The sequence below is a fragment of the Clupea harengus genome, chromosome 5, assembly GCF_900700415.2.
Source record: "Clupea harengus chromosome 5, Ch_v2.0.2, whole genome shotgun sequence".
Classification (NCBI taxonomy): domain Eukaryota; kingdom Metazoa; phylum Chordata; class Actinopteri; order Clupeiformes; family Clupeidae; genus Clupea; species Clupea harengus.
The window spans coordinates 25,220,660-25,236,304 of NC_045156.1; the positions used below are offsets into that span (position 1 = coordinate 25,220,660).

The 15,645-nt window shown below is 43.3% G+C and overlaps 1 protein-coding gene across 1 annotated transcript; it reads left to right on the forward strand.

The window, feature by feature from the left end:
• Positions 1-13,299: 13,299 nt before the first annotated feature.
• On the forward strand, positions 13,300-15,636 carry si:ch73-361p23.3 (tumor necrosis factor receptor superfamily member 9). The gene is made up of 7 exons (XM_031567123.2): positions 13,300-13,517; positions 13,727-13,831; positions 14,155-14,277; positions 14,489-14,564; positions 14,659-14,927; positions 15,013-15,129; positions 15,459-15,636. The coding sequence occupies exons 1-7, from the start codon at positions 13,427-13,429 to the stop codon at positions 15,554-15,556; spliced, it is 879 nt and encodes a 292-aa protein (XP_031422983.1). The 5' UTR covers positions 13,300-13,426; the 3' UTR covers positions 15,557-15,636.
• The last annotated feature ends 9 nt before the right edge of the window (positions 15,637-15,645 follow it).

Here is a 15,645-nt window from a genome sequence, read left to right on the forward strand (position 1 = left end):
CCTTTGGCATTCTAGCTGTTAATTTGTTGAGGTAATCTGTAGAAATTTGGATTGGCTTGATGGGCACTTTTTGCGTACCATACGGTCAAGCTACTCCCACAACAGCTCAATGGGGTTGAGATCTGGTGACTGCGCTGGCCACTCTATTACAGACAGTATACCAGCTGCCTGCTTCTTCCCTAAATATTTCTTGCATAATTTGGAGGTGTGCTTTGGGTCATTGTCCTGTTGTAGGAGGAAATTGGCTCCAATCAAGCGCTTTACACAGGATATGGCCTGGTGTTGCAAAATGGAGTGATAGCCTTCCTAATTTAAAATCCCTTTTACCTTGTACAAATCTCCCACTTCACCAGCACCAAAGCAGCCCCAGACCATCACATTACCTCCACCATGCTTGACAGATGGCGTCAGGCACTCTTCCAGCATCTCTTCACCTATTCTGCGTCTCACAAATGTCCTTCTGTGTGATCCAAACACCTCAAACTTTGATTCGTCTGTCCATAACACTTTTTTCCAATCTTCCTCTGTCCAATGTCTGTGTTCTTTTGCCCATATCAATCTTTTCTTTTTATTGGCCAGTCTCAGATATGGCCTTTTCTTTGCCACTCATCAGGCCAGCATCCCAGAGTCGCCTCTTTACTGTAGACCTTGACACTGGCGTTTTGCGGGTACCATTTAAAGAAGCTGCCAGTTGAGGACCTATGAGGCGTCTATTTCTCAAACTAGAGACTCTAATATACTTGTCTTCTTGCTGAGTTGTGCACCAGGTGTCCCACTTCTCTTTCTACTCTGTTAGAGCCCGTTTGTGCTGTTCTCTGAAGGGAGTAGTACACCGTTGTGGGAAATTTTCAGTTTCTTCGCCATTTTTCGCATGGAATAGCCCTAATTTCTAAGAACAAGAATAGACTGGCGAGTTTCACATGAAAGTTCTCTTTTTCTGGCCATTTTGAGAGTATAATCGAACCCACAAATGTGATACTCAGATACTCAACTAGCTCAAAGGAAGGCCCGTTTTATAGCTTCTCTCACCAGCAAAACAGTTTTCAGCTGTGCTAACATAATTGCACAAGGGTTTTCAAGGGTTTTCTAATCATCCAGTAGTCTTCTAAGGCGATTAGCAAACACAATGTACCATTAGAACACTGGAGTGACAGTTGCAGACGTTTCCACCTAGAATAGTCATTTACCACATGAACAATGTATAGAGTGTATTTCTGATTCATTTAATGTTATCTTCATTGAAAAAAACAGTGCTTTTCTTTGAAAAATAAGGACATTTCTAAGTGACCCCAAACTTTTGAACGGTAGTGTATATCCGTATGGAAACTAATTATGGGGCATAATCGGTCTCTTTATGTGGGACATATCGGATGAGTATAGCCTCGATCCAGTGGCGGCTCCTGAAAAAATTCTCAGGGGGGGCAATTTTTTTTATAATGATTAAGGCGACCCATTCAGTAAGTACATTAAGTTAGCTGATTAACTCATACAGCAATACCTTTTTGTCCACTATTGGCAGCACACAACAGTAATATGTCCCCTCTTGCTACATAGCTAGAGTAGCAAGTTACAGGTGGAAAGCTATGGAAGAAAGTTGCATCCAGGAGCCTTCATAAGCAAACATGATGTGGCTCCACATTAAATTATCCCACTTTTTCATTATCCACGTGTCTCAAATGTTGTATGATGTAACATAGCTTAACAGGACACATGATATGTCCAGTAACATCATAAAGAAGGGGTAACATAAGTCAAAAACAACAATATTTATTGACTGATCTTGAAAGTATTGGCTTACAAAAGCAAAATAAGTCATCACATAAAAGATTATTCAGTGTTAGTGCAAGAAGCGAACTGTGAAACACACTGTAAAACCTATGAAAAGTGACAGTGGTATATGAAATACAGACCGCATTAGCCACGCGGTTTTCTTTCGTTCCAATTCTTGGATGTAGGATTTCCCTCCCTTTGTAGAAACCTGTTGAATGGATACATTTGGTCTAGGAAGTCCTAATTGTTTTGTTGTCAATTTATCTTCATTAGTACGCCGACTAAAAAGGAGTTTCTGTCAAAGAGCGAATCGAGTTATTGCACTGGACAGGGCAGCCATCTTGACAGAATATGCCTCCGTCGAAGCTGTATGACGTTCGTATAGGCTTTTACGTCCACTACTTATGACAAGACCAGGAGGGGCGAGCCCTCCCGGAAGCCATAGAGAATGCATTGAGAGCTCTGTTTTGTGAAAAAAATGGATTTAACATGGGAGTCAATGGGAGAGGTCTGGGGCGATTTTCATTTCGCCCCAAATCGCCCCAGAAGGGGTGGGGCCATTTGAAGCACGACTTTAGGCTGACTGAACCACTGTTACCTGAGTCGACAATGACATACAGAGGCAGATCAGACGGTCTAGTGGTAGAATCCGACAGAAAAACAATTATTACATTTAAATGTACGTGTCATTTACGCGACTTACAAGGATATTGCGTTTATACATAAGGAGTTTTTTTTTTTTTTTTTTAATTCCTTTTCCCCTAGGCAGTGCGTCGCCCCAATCGCCCTTATGGACGAGCCGCCCCTGCCTCGATCTACTACCAGACGAGCAAGCTCAATTTATTGGGAATCTCTCAATAACCACTGCTTTTGCGGAATATTATACGTGTTACAGGTTCATCTGCTTTTTAACCACCAGAGGTCGCCAAATATTCTGTTGTCTCTTGACTACAGAGTCTGACCATATTGTACATTAGACCTGACTTAATACAACCACACCACTGCTAGTCAACTTCCAAAAAGTGACACATCCGTTTAAGTATAGATAACTAGATAACTGCAGATAACAAAAATACACACATAACACAGTCATATTTGTGTAAAATCTTGTGATATTCTTTAACATTGTCAGTCTACATGCTTCTTTGGCTACTGCCATTGTCTCTGCCTTCAGCTTGTCAACAAATACACGTGTACACTGTCCATTAGGGGGTCTCCCAGCGCGAAGTGTATTCATGACGGAGGTGTTAAAGTGAGCTACACTCAGCAACTTTAGGGGGAGCTCAGTAGAAGAAAAATACCAATTCTCCCAGTATGGGTTTTTAAGTACATCTTTTTTCACTAATTCTGTACTTTAAAATGTTTTACTTTGCTTCAACTTAGAGTATATTTGAATCCACCTATCAGATAACTATTAATAATCTTATAATATATAGGACATTTATTTATTTATGATTCAATGAAAATGTGTGGATAATACATCGTACATATAGTTACAATATATTTATAATTTATTTACAATGTCATACCCACACTCCGATTGAATTATAAATATATATCCTATATATTATAAGTGTATTAACAGTTATCTAAGAAGTGGATTTAAATATACTCCAAGCTGAAACAAAGGACCGTTTTTAAAAGTACAGGACTAGTGTGAAAAAGATGTCCTTACGTATAATTGTGTATCTTAATGGTGTCTCAAAATAGTAGAGTCAAGTACACTTAGTTGTATATCTTTATTAGCACTACTGACATATCATTAGTATACTAAGTACTTAATTACTTTTAGTACATTAATCATGAGTGCATGCAAGTACACTAAGTATACTTAAATTAAGAAGACTTCAGTGTACTTTGTTATCTGGGCTGTTTTATTAGGGTGCCCTGTTATTATTCTTTGAGCATACTCCTATAAGGATCTAGTATAATTATCATGAGCTTACTCCTATAAGTATGTATAATATATCATGAGCATACTCCTATAAAGATCTAGTATATTATCAGGTTACCCAGGTAAAAAAGGAAATTTATGAATAATGTGGCGACCTGTATGTGTTGATGTGTTAATGTTAATGTTAATGTTCATTGTGATGTCTGTGTGCCTGTGTGCCTGTGTCCTTGCTCTCTGTCAGCCGCGGCAGCTCATGTGTGGGTTGCTATGCGCTGCGGGGGGCTGGCAGAGTAGCCGGGGGGAGGGGACACCTGGATAAGATAACGTGTTTCTTGTTGTTGAGCCTCTTCGTGCTCGCGGTTTAGTGATGAGCAGTCACAGTGATTAAAGTTCCCATGGATGTAAGCAATAAAGTAATCATTTACAGAAACCCCTCTCTGAGTAGTGCCTGAGATCGCTACAATATTAACAAACATTTTAAAATATATTCTAAAATTACAACATAAGATTTGCAAGAGCTTATGGACAGAAAGACAATTTCCTTTCTGAAAAGCAGCAAGAAATATTTCACCCTAGTGTAATTCACATTTATTAAACATGCTTGTAGCTGTTATTTACAAACTGCTTAAAATACATTTCAGAGGATGAAATGTTATGCTGCTATTATCAAAAAAAGTTCATTTTAAATAGTGCTTCCCCTTCATCCACACTGATATCACATTGTCAGTTGAATGTCAATGCTCCTGCTGTTTGATGTTTTTGGAGATGGAGAGCTTTCCAGACAAACTGTTAATGCCCTGGCTGAAGCTCTGAAAGAGGAACCATGAACAACTGTCCATGGAATTGTCCATCAGATTGCAGAGGGAATTCTTAGCCTTCATGAATTCTTAGCATGGAATACTTGCCAAAACGATATAGAGGACATTCCTGCCAAATACCTCTTTTTAATGATTTTGTTGCTGTTTCGTGATTTCCGCTAAGAGAAAATAGTTCTTCACACAAATAGAACCTTAAAGTTTCACGTGTAGTGTGAGGTCGATATGAACTCATAGCCGAAGACTGGTGTTTAAGTATAGAAAAACATACGATCTTTAATGTACATAAATAAACTACTCAGAGACACGTCGGCTCACAAACAGTACAAAACAATATGCGGGACACAAACAGTACAAAACAAAATGCGGCATACAAACAGTGGCGTACACGATGCCCAGCTTCTCCACTTAGTCACTCAACCAAGGTAAAAACGCCACGGCACTCTGTGCAAGCTTGGATCTCCCAACACACACACTTTGAATCACTCAGCTGGATGTAGATAACACGAGACTCATGCACACCAAAAGGAGAGCAAAGACAAAAGGCAGCTCTGCCAATAGCTTTTCTGATGGGGCTATATCCAGGTGAACTAATTAGCGGGTCTCCCACCTTCCCGACACCACGTAGAACACCCACGATACGTCACTAATGGGGATCCACCTCACTTATGCCACACTCACCCCCAGAAAATAAAATCAACGCCCCGCTAATTCGCTCTCCCAACTTTACTCAACAGCCATGTCCTAAGGTAACCCCCTACCCCTACCCCTACCCCGGTGGCTGACCACTGACTGTGGAAGATTGAAAGGGTTTGGGTGCTGCCCAGCATTACTCCGGGTGGTCCTTCTCAGAGATCTGGGTTCAGGTGACGCTGACAGCTCATCTCCCTCTTCATCCGACCAAACTTCTTCTTCTGACTGACCAGCCTGCACTGGGAGGCTCTGACCAGGGCATGGACTGCCAGCATGAGAGCTGCCTGGCCGCACCCTCATCCAGCCCCCAGGTGCCCCCTCTTCACTCCCACTCTCCGAGGTCTGCTCTGTCCACTCCTGCTGCACCCCAGGACCACACAGTCGCAACTCTGTGCGGTGAACGTTCCTAGGGGACTTGGAGGCATCCACCGGGACCATAGAATAGACAGGCTTATCTGGGCCGGCCCTTGCCAACACTCTGTGTGGCACTGAAAGCCACATGTCTTGGATCTTGTGCCTACCGGGAAACTGTCTATTCCGCACATACACCAACTGACCAGGGTGGAGAACACTGTTCATCGTTGGAGGGCCTTTTTGTCGGCTTCTTGACTCTGCTGCCCTATTTAACCTCTCCCCTGCTTGCTTGTAGGCTGCTTGCAGCCGTGTCTGGTGTGACTCCACCCACTCACTCAACTCCACCTGGGTATCAACATCACTACCACCAAGGGCCACATCAAGTGGAACCCCAGGGCCACGGCCAAACAGGAGAAAATAGGGTGTGTACCCAGTAATCTGGTGTTCAGTTGTATCATAGGCAAAAACCACCTCTGGCAGATAATGCACCCATCTCCTCTTCTTCTCCGGGGGAAGGGTGCAAAGGAGATCGTGCAGTGTTCTATTGAACCTTTCGCACTGCCCATTCCCCTGGGGATGATAGGGGGTGGTTCTGCTTTTCTTCATGCCATACAACTGGCACAATGACTGGACGACCTCTGCCTCAAAACACTTTCCCTGATCAGAGTGTATGCGCTCTGGGACTCCATAGGACTGAATCCAGTGATTGACAAGGCATTTGGCTACGGTCAACGCCCTTTGGTCATTTGTGGGTACTGCAACGGTGAACTTTGTAAAAACATCCGTAAAAATGAGGACATTTTCTCGCCCATCCGAAGAGGGCTCAAGGACTGCAAAGTCCATCGCCACCACTTCTAGCGGCCTTACTGCCAACAGACTGCCCAGCTTTGTCACCACCCGGGGTTGCTGTGCTTTAGACACAATGCACCGTTCACAGGAATTGCAGTGTCTCTCCACATCTTTATAGATTCCAGGCCAATAACAGCGATGGCGCACCAGCTTGAATGTTCTCTCTATTCCCTGGTGCCCGTGCCCGTCATGCATCTGCTGTAGAACCTCTTTATGCAATGCTTGGGGTAAGATGAGCTGCTTTACTTTCCCCTCCGTCCGGTCTTGGCTCTCCCGATACAGTACATCTGCGTCGTCCACCACCCAGTCCCACTGCCTCAGCAGTTCGATTGTTTTGGGGAGCTCTCTTGCCCTCTCTTCCCGACTTGGTTTCTGCCCTGTTCCCCAATACTTTAGAAATGCGGAGATCACCCCATCGGCCTTCTGCAAAGTTGTCAGGGAGTCCTTGCTATACACAGGGAAGCAAGAGGTTGAGGCATGTTGTTCAAAAATCACTCCGCCCATTTCAGATGGCTCCCTCACTGGGCTTTCTGAGGTGTGCCCGCTAGTATACTGTCTCGAGAGTGCATCCGCCCCGGCATTCAAACGACCAGGCCGGTAGACAATCTCATAATCAAACTAAGCCAACTCTGACACCCATCGTTGCCCAGAGCTTGGCAGTTTGAAGATGACTGAGGGGATTGTTGTCTGGTTCTTGTATTAATATATTCCTTGTATAAATCATGTACTTATGAAATGGCTTTTCTGTGTATGTGTGTAACTTAGATTATTAGGTGCCACTTGGTTATCCCTGCTGAAAACTAAACTTCTGTCAATATAAACTCATAAATCATTGCTTCACTTTCAGCACTGTGCTGGGAGTGAGCCGATTGCAATTGTTGTTGTTGCTTGTCTAATAAATATACTTATATGCAGCTCCGGAGTCCTGAGGTAACTAGGGTGAATTTTCACCTTTTATATTTGGGGGCTCGTGACCGGGATTCCAACAACCTCATTGACTCTCCACACTGGGCTAATCATCAGGACCTAAACCGTACGGAGGAGTACGAGACTCTAAAGACCTCCAACTTAAATTGGAAGGAGGCCAGGGCCTGCCAGCGAGGAGAGCCGAGAGTGAAGGAATTGAATTGAACTATAGGGGGTGGACTCCAAGCTGTTTGTGAGTATATTGTTTGTTTGTGTGTTGTGCGTGCACGCTAGTATAGTTTTTCTTGGGGTTGAGACAAACTTTTTGCATGTTTGCCGTGGGGTGGAAAGGGGAACAAACAGTTGTGGAAGGACTTTTTCCTGTATGCCTTGTGTGTTGAACGAATTGCTAGAGTTAGAGAGACTCCTGTCTGTAGTTTTCATATTTTTGGAGCGCTCAAGGCTAAATGTTATATATTCCCGTTCACCTTCCTGTCCCCATGTAAAGGAAATACATAAAATAACTTACAAATGGGAAAAGGTGCGTCAAAATCATTAATGGCAATAAGAGGTGGTTTAAAATGTCTACAACAAGAAGAAAATTGTACACAGATTTGAAAATGTAAGGTTGTAAGAAGAAAGAGACATCTAAAAGCAGAGTCTGAAACAGGAGAGATATTTAAAATACAGATTATGTTTCAAAAACATGCCCTACAAACTTATTAAGAAGAGATGTGATGTGGGTTGGGCATTAGAATTGTTCCAACAATACATGGGTTTTAGAATAAATTAAACAATGGGGTCCCAAAATAGCCCCAAAAAAGATTTAAAGAGAAATTTAAGTCTGTCACACTAACTACATTAACCTAGATTGATGCATTGGACTAACACAGGCTGGGTGGGGGCTGAGTGCTGGTTCAAAAGAATCTGCTGTTCCTCCAGATAAGAAGACCTGTAAACAACATACCCTGGTGTTGTTACGATTTTTTGCAGAAACAAGGCCACAAAATTAGCAGCTGTGGTCCACTAAAGTAAAGCTTTCTTTAAAAAAGCACCTCAGCCACAGACAAAGAAATAAATTATGTCTTAGCACATCCATGACACGACAAGCCATTCGTACAAACTGTATACTGTAAAAAAAAGGTTATATGACATCTGTGTTAATGCAGGAGTGAGGACTTAAGTTGAGACCAGTGACATACTATTCCACACGGCTAGATCCATTAGCCCAAGCAATGTCTGAATGTTTACAAGCAGTAGTGGCTGCAGCCTTGGCGGTGCAGACCTCTGCTCCTATTGTACTACACAGACACTTACACTGAAAGTTCCACATGCTTACATGTCACCAGCCAGACAATTATCTTGCATGACTGTTTTGCTCTCGCAGCCTCATATCGCTATTGAGCACTGCGTGTCATTTAACCCAGCTACACTTTTTCTTATGGCAGAGGATGGTAATCCACATGATTGTGTAGCAAAGACAGATAAAAACTATGGCAGCCAGAGCTGACCTACAAGATATGCCTTTTCCAAAATCTGATTTAAGTATTGTTTGTTGATGGTTCAAACATATAAACCTTGAACGCTCAGCCACTACTTCCACACTATTCCAAACAGGCAACGGAACTAATTGCCCTGATTGTGCACACACATGCAAAAGACCCGGTTTCATTGGAAAACCACAAAGCAGACAAGGCCACTAACCAGGCCGGACTGCAACAACCATCTGACACACACACATGCAAAAGACCCGGTTTCATTGGAAAACCACAAAGCAGACAAGGCCACTAACCAGGCCGCACTACAACAACCATCTGACACGTACACAATTGAAGAATTAGATCTCACAATACTTAAAGATATGCTGCAATATTGAGCCATGGTGAAAACATGCCCCAATAAGTGGGGATAGTAAGCATATATTTGTACTTCTTATTTATATTTCATTTAGTTTGAAAGATATTTAATCATTCATTATTGCAATGGCAAACAGTCCACAATCTGCACCCCCCTTCTGTCGCTGGACGTCTGGCCACTGTAGACGAACTGTCTTCCCTGCAAACTGTAGAATGGCAGTTACTTGGGCAGCAAAGTCATCTGTGCAAGTACGATGAAGGGAATCAAAGATACTTACTTCTCCTACCTTGCAGCCGACATTACTTACCACAACCCAGTGATTCCCACAAATATTCATTATTTGTACAAATCCCTGGGTTGGTGCTGGAAGAGGTGTCAGTAGGGCCAGGGAGGTGGTGGAGAGGAGGCCTCCGACATGAGGGTATTGGACCTGTCATGGACAGAACGTTCCAGCCTGCCAGAAGTTCCGGATGACGCAATGGATGACGTTCAGATCAGCTGTTTTGCTTTTTGCCATCTTTCTTTTGGACAATCACCACCGGGGAGGAGTATTGGCTACAACTCTCTCTAACCACCCCCTGTTCCAGAAGCTGTTTGATGTGTGACTTTACCTCTTCATACTGGGAGGGGGGGATTCTGCGATACCTCTGACGGACAGGCGCCTCATCTACTAGTGGGATCTCATGCTGAATACGTGTAGTACACCCTAGATCATTATCAGATGTTGTAAATACAGTACATGAGCATATTTTTTAAGTCTGTACCTAACTTCACTCGCTTGTACAGTGTTCAGCTCGGGCAGTTCTAACTGAGCTATCTTAGGTGCTAATGCTACCCCGGCACTTGGTACAGCTTGCTGTTTAAGCACAGTGACCTGTTCTTCCTCTGGGCTTATTCTGTGAAAGACCACCTCAGCCTCTCTCCCCCTTATCAATTCGACCGGCTGTAGGATAGCTAAACATGTATGGGGCTCTATGTAAACTGGTGAAGTGCTTACATTAACTATGGGCACGGCAATGTGGTCACTATTACAAAACATGACAGCACCTGGAATGAGTAGCCCCCCAGGTAAGCCCCCCATATCTGCCCCCAAAGCTTCAATGAGAAATGCTTCTCTGACCCAGACATAACCCCACACCCTGTTTTTGGCACAAAACAAAGAGACCCAGCTGGAACCACATAAGGCACAATGGACTTCACAACACACTCTTGTTTATTCTCTACATACTGCTCCTGCTGAAGCGCATTTAAACTGCCCTCCACCCCAACTGAGTCGGAGGGCCAAGGCCCTGGGCAAGATCATCATTTGAAGACCACAGCTGATAACATAATTTAATAACATTCATCCCAAGAAGCCCTGGCTGTTTTCGTTCAATAGCTACAGGGTCAGTAGGGTCTTTGACAACTAACACACCTTGTTTTGGGATGACCTTGCCCAGCACCTCAATGTCAACCTCGATGTAACCCAGGTATGGTATGGCGAGCCCATTGGCTGCCCGTAAAGCAAGCCAATTACAACTCTTGAATTTTTTGGGCCCAAAACACCCAAAGTTTTGCCTGAAAAAAGTTTCAGTGACCGTGGTGACCATTGATCCTGTGTCTAAAAGGCAATTCAGACTAGCCCCGCCCATTTTAACCTCAACCTCCACCGGACTCTGCCCCACAAAGCACCCAAAAACTTCTGGACAAGTACCATCAGAGCCTACTCCCGACCCTCCTGTGACTCGGCCCCGCGCCACAGGGGGAAGAAGTTTCCCTGCTGCTCATTCACATGCCCTACTCTCTCGATGGGATCAGAGCGGGTCTGTTGAGGGTCCCCCACCTGGTTACTTCTAAGTTGACAATTTCTTGCAATATGCCCCACGCCCTGGCACTTAAAGCAGATAGGCCGACCAGATGGATCAAACCGCGGCTGCTGCTGATAACGACTAACCCCGGACCTATTATTTGCCATTTGTGCACCCGCCAATTTCCGGGTCACGTCATCTAATTGTGCTTGCTGTTTTCACAGCATTTCTAGAATTTCACTCAAACTCGGGTCCGATGATGGGACACGGACTGCAGTAACCGCATTTGCGTCCACTGGCTCGGCCTCTACTCCACATGCGTTAGCAAACCTTCTGCCCCGTTCCCCAGTAATATCACAATCCTCTGCCCAGAGCAAGGCTTCTTTCCGAAGATCAAAGAAAGACATACTAGTGTCCTGACGAATCACTCTCTTAAGCTCTCTATGCAGACCAAGATCAAACACGTTTTCGGCAAACTGATCACGTAACGCTGTTTCGCTAGCCCAAGCCGCATTAACAGGACACTGATTAATTTCCTCCATGATGGCCATAAGGGCATGAGAAAATTCTCTGACAGTCTCGCCCTCCCTCTGCCGGCGATCAAAAAATGAACGCTGAAGTTTGGTAAGTGACTGCGGACGCCCATAGATCTCTTTTACTGCACTCTGGACCTTTACGAACTGATAGCGGGCGGTATCGAATTTCTTGTTTCGCTTCTCCTCCCAATTGCTCATTGAGGCCTTATCTGCCCCAGTATATGGGCGATAGTTAAGAGAGGCTTGGAGTTCATCTAGCCATTCATAAAAAACAGTTGTAGAGCCTCCCGAAAAAACGTTACCTCTTTTTTCTCTGATAGGTACACCACGCTTTGAGCATTAGCCAGATTTTCACTTAACCCACTTGCACGGCTGGAGGTACTGCTTTCCCTGTCCTGCAACTGTCCCTGCAAGGCCTCATTCAGGTTCTTTAATTTGTTTCAGGGCCTGAAGCTCAGCTTGGGCATCGGGGTTTGACATTGTAACTTCTCAAAACACAGGACCAACTAAATCAAATTGGTATACAAGAAAATAAAAAAAAATAAAAAAATAAAAAGGCTAATGCTTGACTTGTCCACGTTGCATCTTCCTGGGCAGGAGATATCCAGGTGAACTAATTAGCGGGTCTCCCCCTTCCCGTCACCACGTAGAACACATACGTCACTAATGGGGATCCACCTCAACTATGCCACAGTAGCGTAGCAACCCATTACTTGCTGACTTCAAGTAACAATGACTTTCCGTTGCGTTAATGACCGGACCACTTGCGGAATGATATGAAAGATGTGAATTAGAAGCACAAAACCCGTTGCCAATGACAGCGGTCATTAATTTTTTGCAGCGGTGAATATAAAGAAATTACAGACCTGTGAACGTTGAACTTTTTTGAACATTCGGAAGAGCCGTATAATAATGGCATTGGCTACCGGTACATACGTTTATATTTTGTAGCAGACTTTTTCACGGACCCCCAGGCGATGCATCATGGACCCCACTTTGAGAACCACTGGGTTAGGTTACTGGCTATGAGTACTTGCATGTGCCAGTGAGATGATTAGCTGCTGTGGGAAGTCCCCAACCAATAGCACAAGGAATTGGGATTAGTATTATATGCAATACTGTCATAAGGTTTGATCTGTGATGTCTTCAACAAAGTGTTTTGTGTAGACATTGTGTGTAGACATTGATGGAACAATGATGGAACTGTCTGTGTGAGATCAGAGCCTTTCTGTCAGTACAGAATCATGCATACATGTTATACATTAAAAAGAGGATATGTTCCCAAAAGTAAGAGCTTAAGGTTTAAAACTTAACGTAATGTCACTGAACAGTAGCACCTCACATTCAGGGTTAGGGTTAGGGTTAGGCCTCTTCTTATTTACTGTAGATCAGTACTCCTACCTTTGAAGTCATGATGAAGCAGCAAGATTTGCGAGAATACAGGAAATCTCTGCACACCACTAAGGAAGAGGTTCTGCAAGATGCCCTATTTTAGTTGTTTTGTTGCACATTTTCTACACAAATGTAAAGGTGTTGTAAATGTGACACATGCACATGTATTAATGTATGTCTGGTAATAGAATTGATTCATCTAATTTATTTATCTAATTCCATAATTTCACAGTTTTGCAAACATTTTATAAATAGAAATCACTATGGTATTGTTGTTTTTTTTAACACAAAGGGTGTGAATGATAATACCACACTAGTCTGTATTTCCCTTCTTTGCCGTGGTAAAGATCAATAAAGTGATACCGTCTGACATTTTCTGTGAAACAATATATCATAGAAACCAAATGATTTCCTTCATATTTTCCATTTCAATGGTGTGGGTGGGGAAAGAAGTCATAGAAGGCATGTAGCCTAACTGAAATAGTGTCACCGCGGCATCACGGCAGGTACGCCTTCCTTTCCGGGCTCCCCAGGGTCTGTTGTCTTGTGGACTTGGATTCAGTGTTCGCTACAATGATGCTCTGTTGGGGTCTGCACTTGCTCCATGCGCTCTCCTGGCTACTCGTGATGAGTACACAGCGCGTTACATCCAATTGTGGTCCAGGTGAAGTATCAGTAGTGTTTCAATGTTCTCCTAAGATGTGTCCCAAGCTTTCACGAAACAATATTGTTTCTGTCTTTAACATGTATCAATCTTGATATAATCGTATAATTTTCTACACAAGACATTTCATTATTCAGCAGTTTAACTTTAAATCAAATATTGAACTGTTACAAAGACGAAATGCTAAATGTAAATTATTATTATTCCAGGTTTCAAAAAGGGCAAATCTGGTTGCGACCCCTGTCCTGACGGAGAATTCAAGTCTAAATCTAGTTCATCATCATTCTGTACAATTTGTGATAATTGTGGAGAAGGTAAGTCCACTGTACACTCTCTGTAATCTTTGCAAATATCTGTAAATCACTCTTTATTTGTCAGTGTGTTAGCATTGTATTTGATATTTATCTAATTTCGCTATTATACTTGAAATGCCTGAAAAGTTTTCAGTATTAAATTTGATGATGATCTAATTTTGAATAATGGTAGAGCAGTTGTGGGTTTTACGGTATACCCAACTTATCCTTGTCATTTCTTCAGAAAGCATTCAACGTTCACTGCAATCTCTGCCATTCCACGCTCTTCTTTTTTTTGTCTTCCTCACACAATCCTTTTACTTTCTTTTTATGTGTAATCTCAGGAACCACACAAACGTCTCCTTGCACAAAGACAAGTAATATTATATGCAGCTGCCGTGAAGGATTCACTCGTCGCCATCGATTTGCATGTATTTGTGACAAAGGCTCGGGGGTTGATTCTACAGGTGAGAGATGGATGTATCACCTGGGATAGATGAATGTCCACACTCTGTATTTTTTGTACGTTTTGACCTGAAGGTTGGAAACACTGCGCATCATTTTTTTTGTGAATTTTCTAAAACATTCACCCTTAACCCGTTGAGCACCTGGTCATAACTTGGGATTTTCTATTAACTTTTCAAATTTAATATACAAATGTCCTATTATTTATTACAGGGAAATGTGTGAAATGTGAGGATGGCTTCTTCAACAATGGAGTTGATGAAAAGACAACGTGTCAAAAACAGAAAGAGTAGGTTTTCTTTCTATCTGTTATTCTATTCTATTTTATTTTGGAAGACAAAACAGTCATCTGATACGGCTTTTCCCCATCACTTTCCCGTCAGTTGTGGGCCGTATGGCGTTAAGGTCCCAGGCAGTGCTACCTCTGATGTCACTTGTTACACTGCCACAGAAGGAGGGCCGGGGCAGACCCCTCTGGTCACTGCCTCATCCTCAAGTCCCACACTGAAGAAGTCTACCTCGGCCATCACCTTGGCAACAGCTGCTTCGATGAATCAACAGCTCATTCACAGAGTCAACTCTTCTACTCTTCCTTCTTGGGTCACCACCCAGTCAAAAGCTACCCCAGCACCAGCTTCACACTATTATAATGGTAACTTGAACTGCTTCTCTGTTGCCAGTGCATTTGCAATTCCCACTTATGTGACGTGAAATTTAAAACAAATCTTTATTTGCAGGGATGGTTGCACTCCTCATCACTTCGTTTTTCCTCACGATCCTCTGTTTTACATTGATTTTCAAGTTGGCTGCTGGTCTGTGTCTCAACCGATTTAAGAAACAGATCGTCCGAGCAGGTATGAGTATAGTGCATGCTCGATGTGCTGTTCAGTTGCCTGGTTCTTCTGTTCCATCTTTTTTTCCATGTTTTGCTTGTGTTACCCTTCACTTCACTGCTGCCCACGAGGCTGCAAGCATCCTTTAATGGAAACTCAACTGTCAAAATATTACCATACATTTGAAAATGGGGAGAGATTCAGCAATGCAGTGAAAAGTGCAAGAATGCGATAAACACATCAAGCAATGTTCCATTGGTCCTGCGGTCTCTAAAGGTCATTGAGTGTCTGGGGCCTTCCTCTTTCTATCTCGATGTCTCACGTCACTCTCCTCTCCCTGGTCATTTCAGACACCGTGTGCAGGAAGCCGGTGGAGGAGAGCGGGGATAAGAGCAGCTCCTCCCTGGTCAGCTCCACCGACTCATCACAGACCTTTGAGGATGTGTAGGCATCATGGAAGCACATTGGCCCCTTATGATGCATGTTCCATGTCTGAATAAGGAGAGTGATTTGGTTCATGATTGTCTGCTGCATACT

Coding starts and splice junctions, on each gene's coding strand:
- si:ch73-361p23.3 (XM_031567123.2), top strand. CDS start 13,427: ATGATGCTCTGTTGGGGTCTGCACTTGCTCCATGCGCTCTCCTGGCTA. Junction 13,518..13,726: donor TACATCCAATTGTGGTCCAG/GTGAAGTATCAG, acceptor TTATTATTCCAG/GTTTCAAAAAGGGCAAATCT. Junction 14,565..14,658: donor ACGTGTCAAAAACAGAAAGA/GTAGGTTTTCTT, acceptor CTTTCCCGTCAG/TTGTGGGCCGTATGGCGTTA.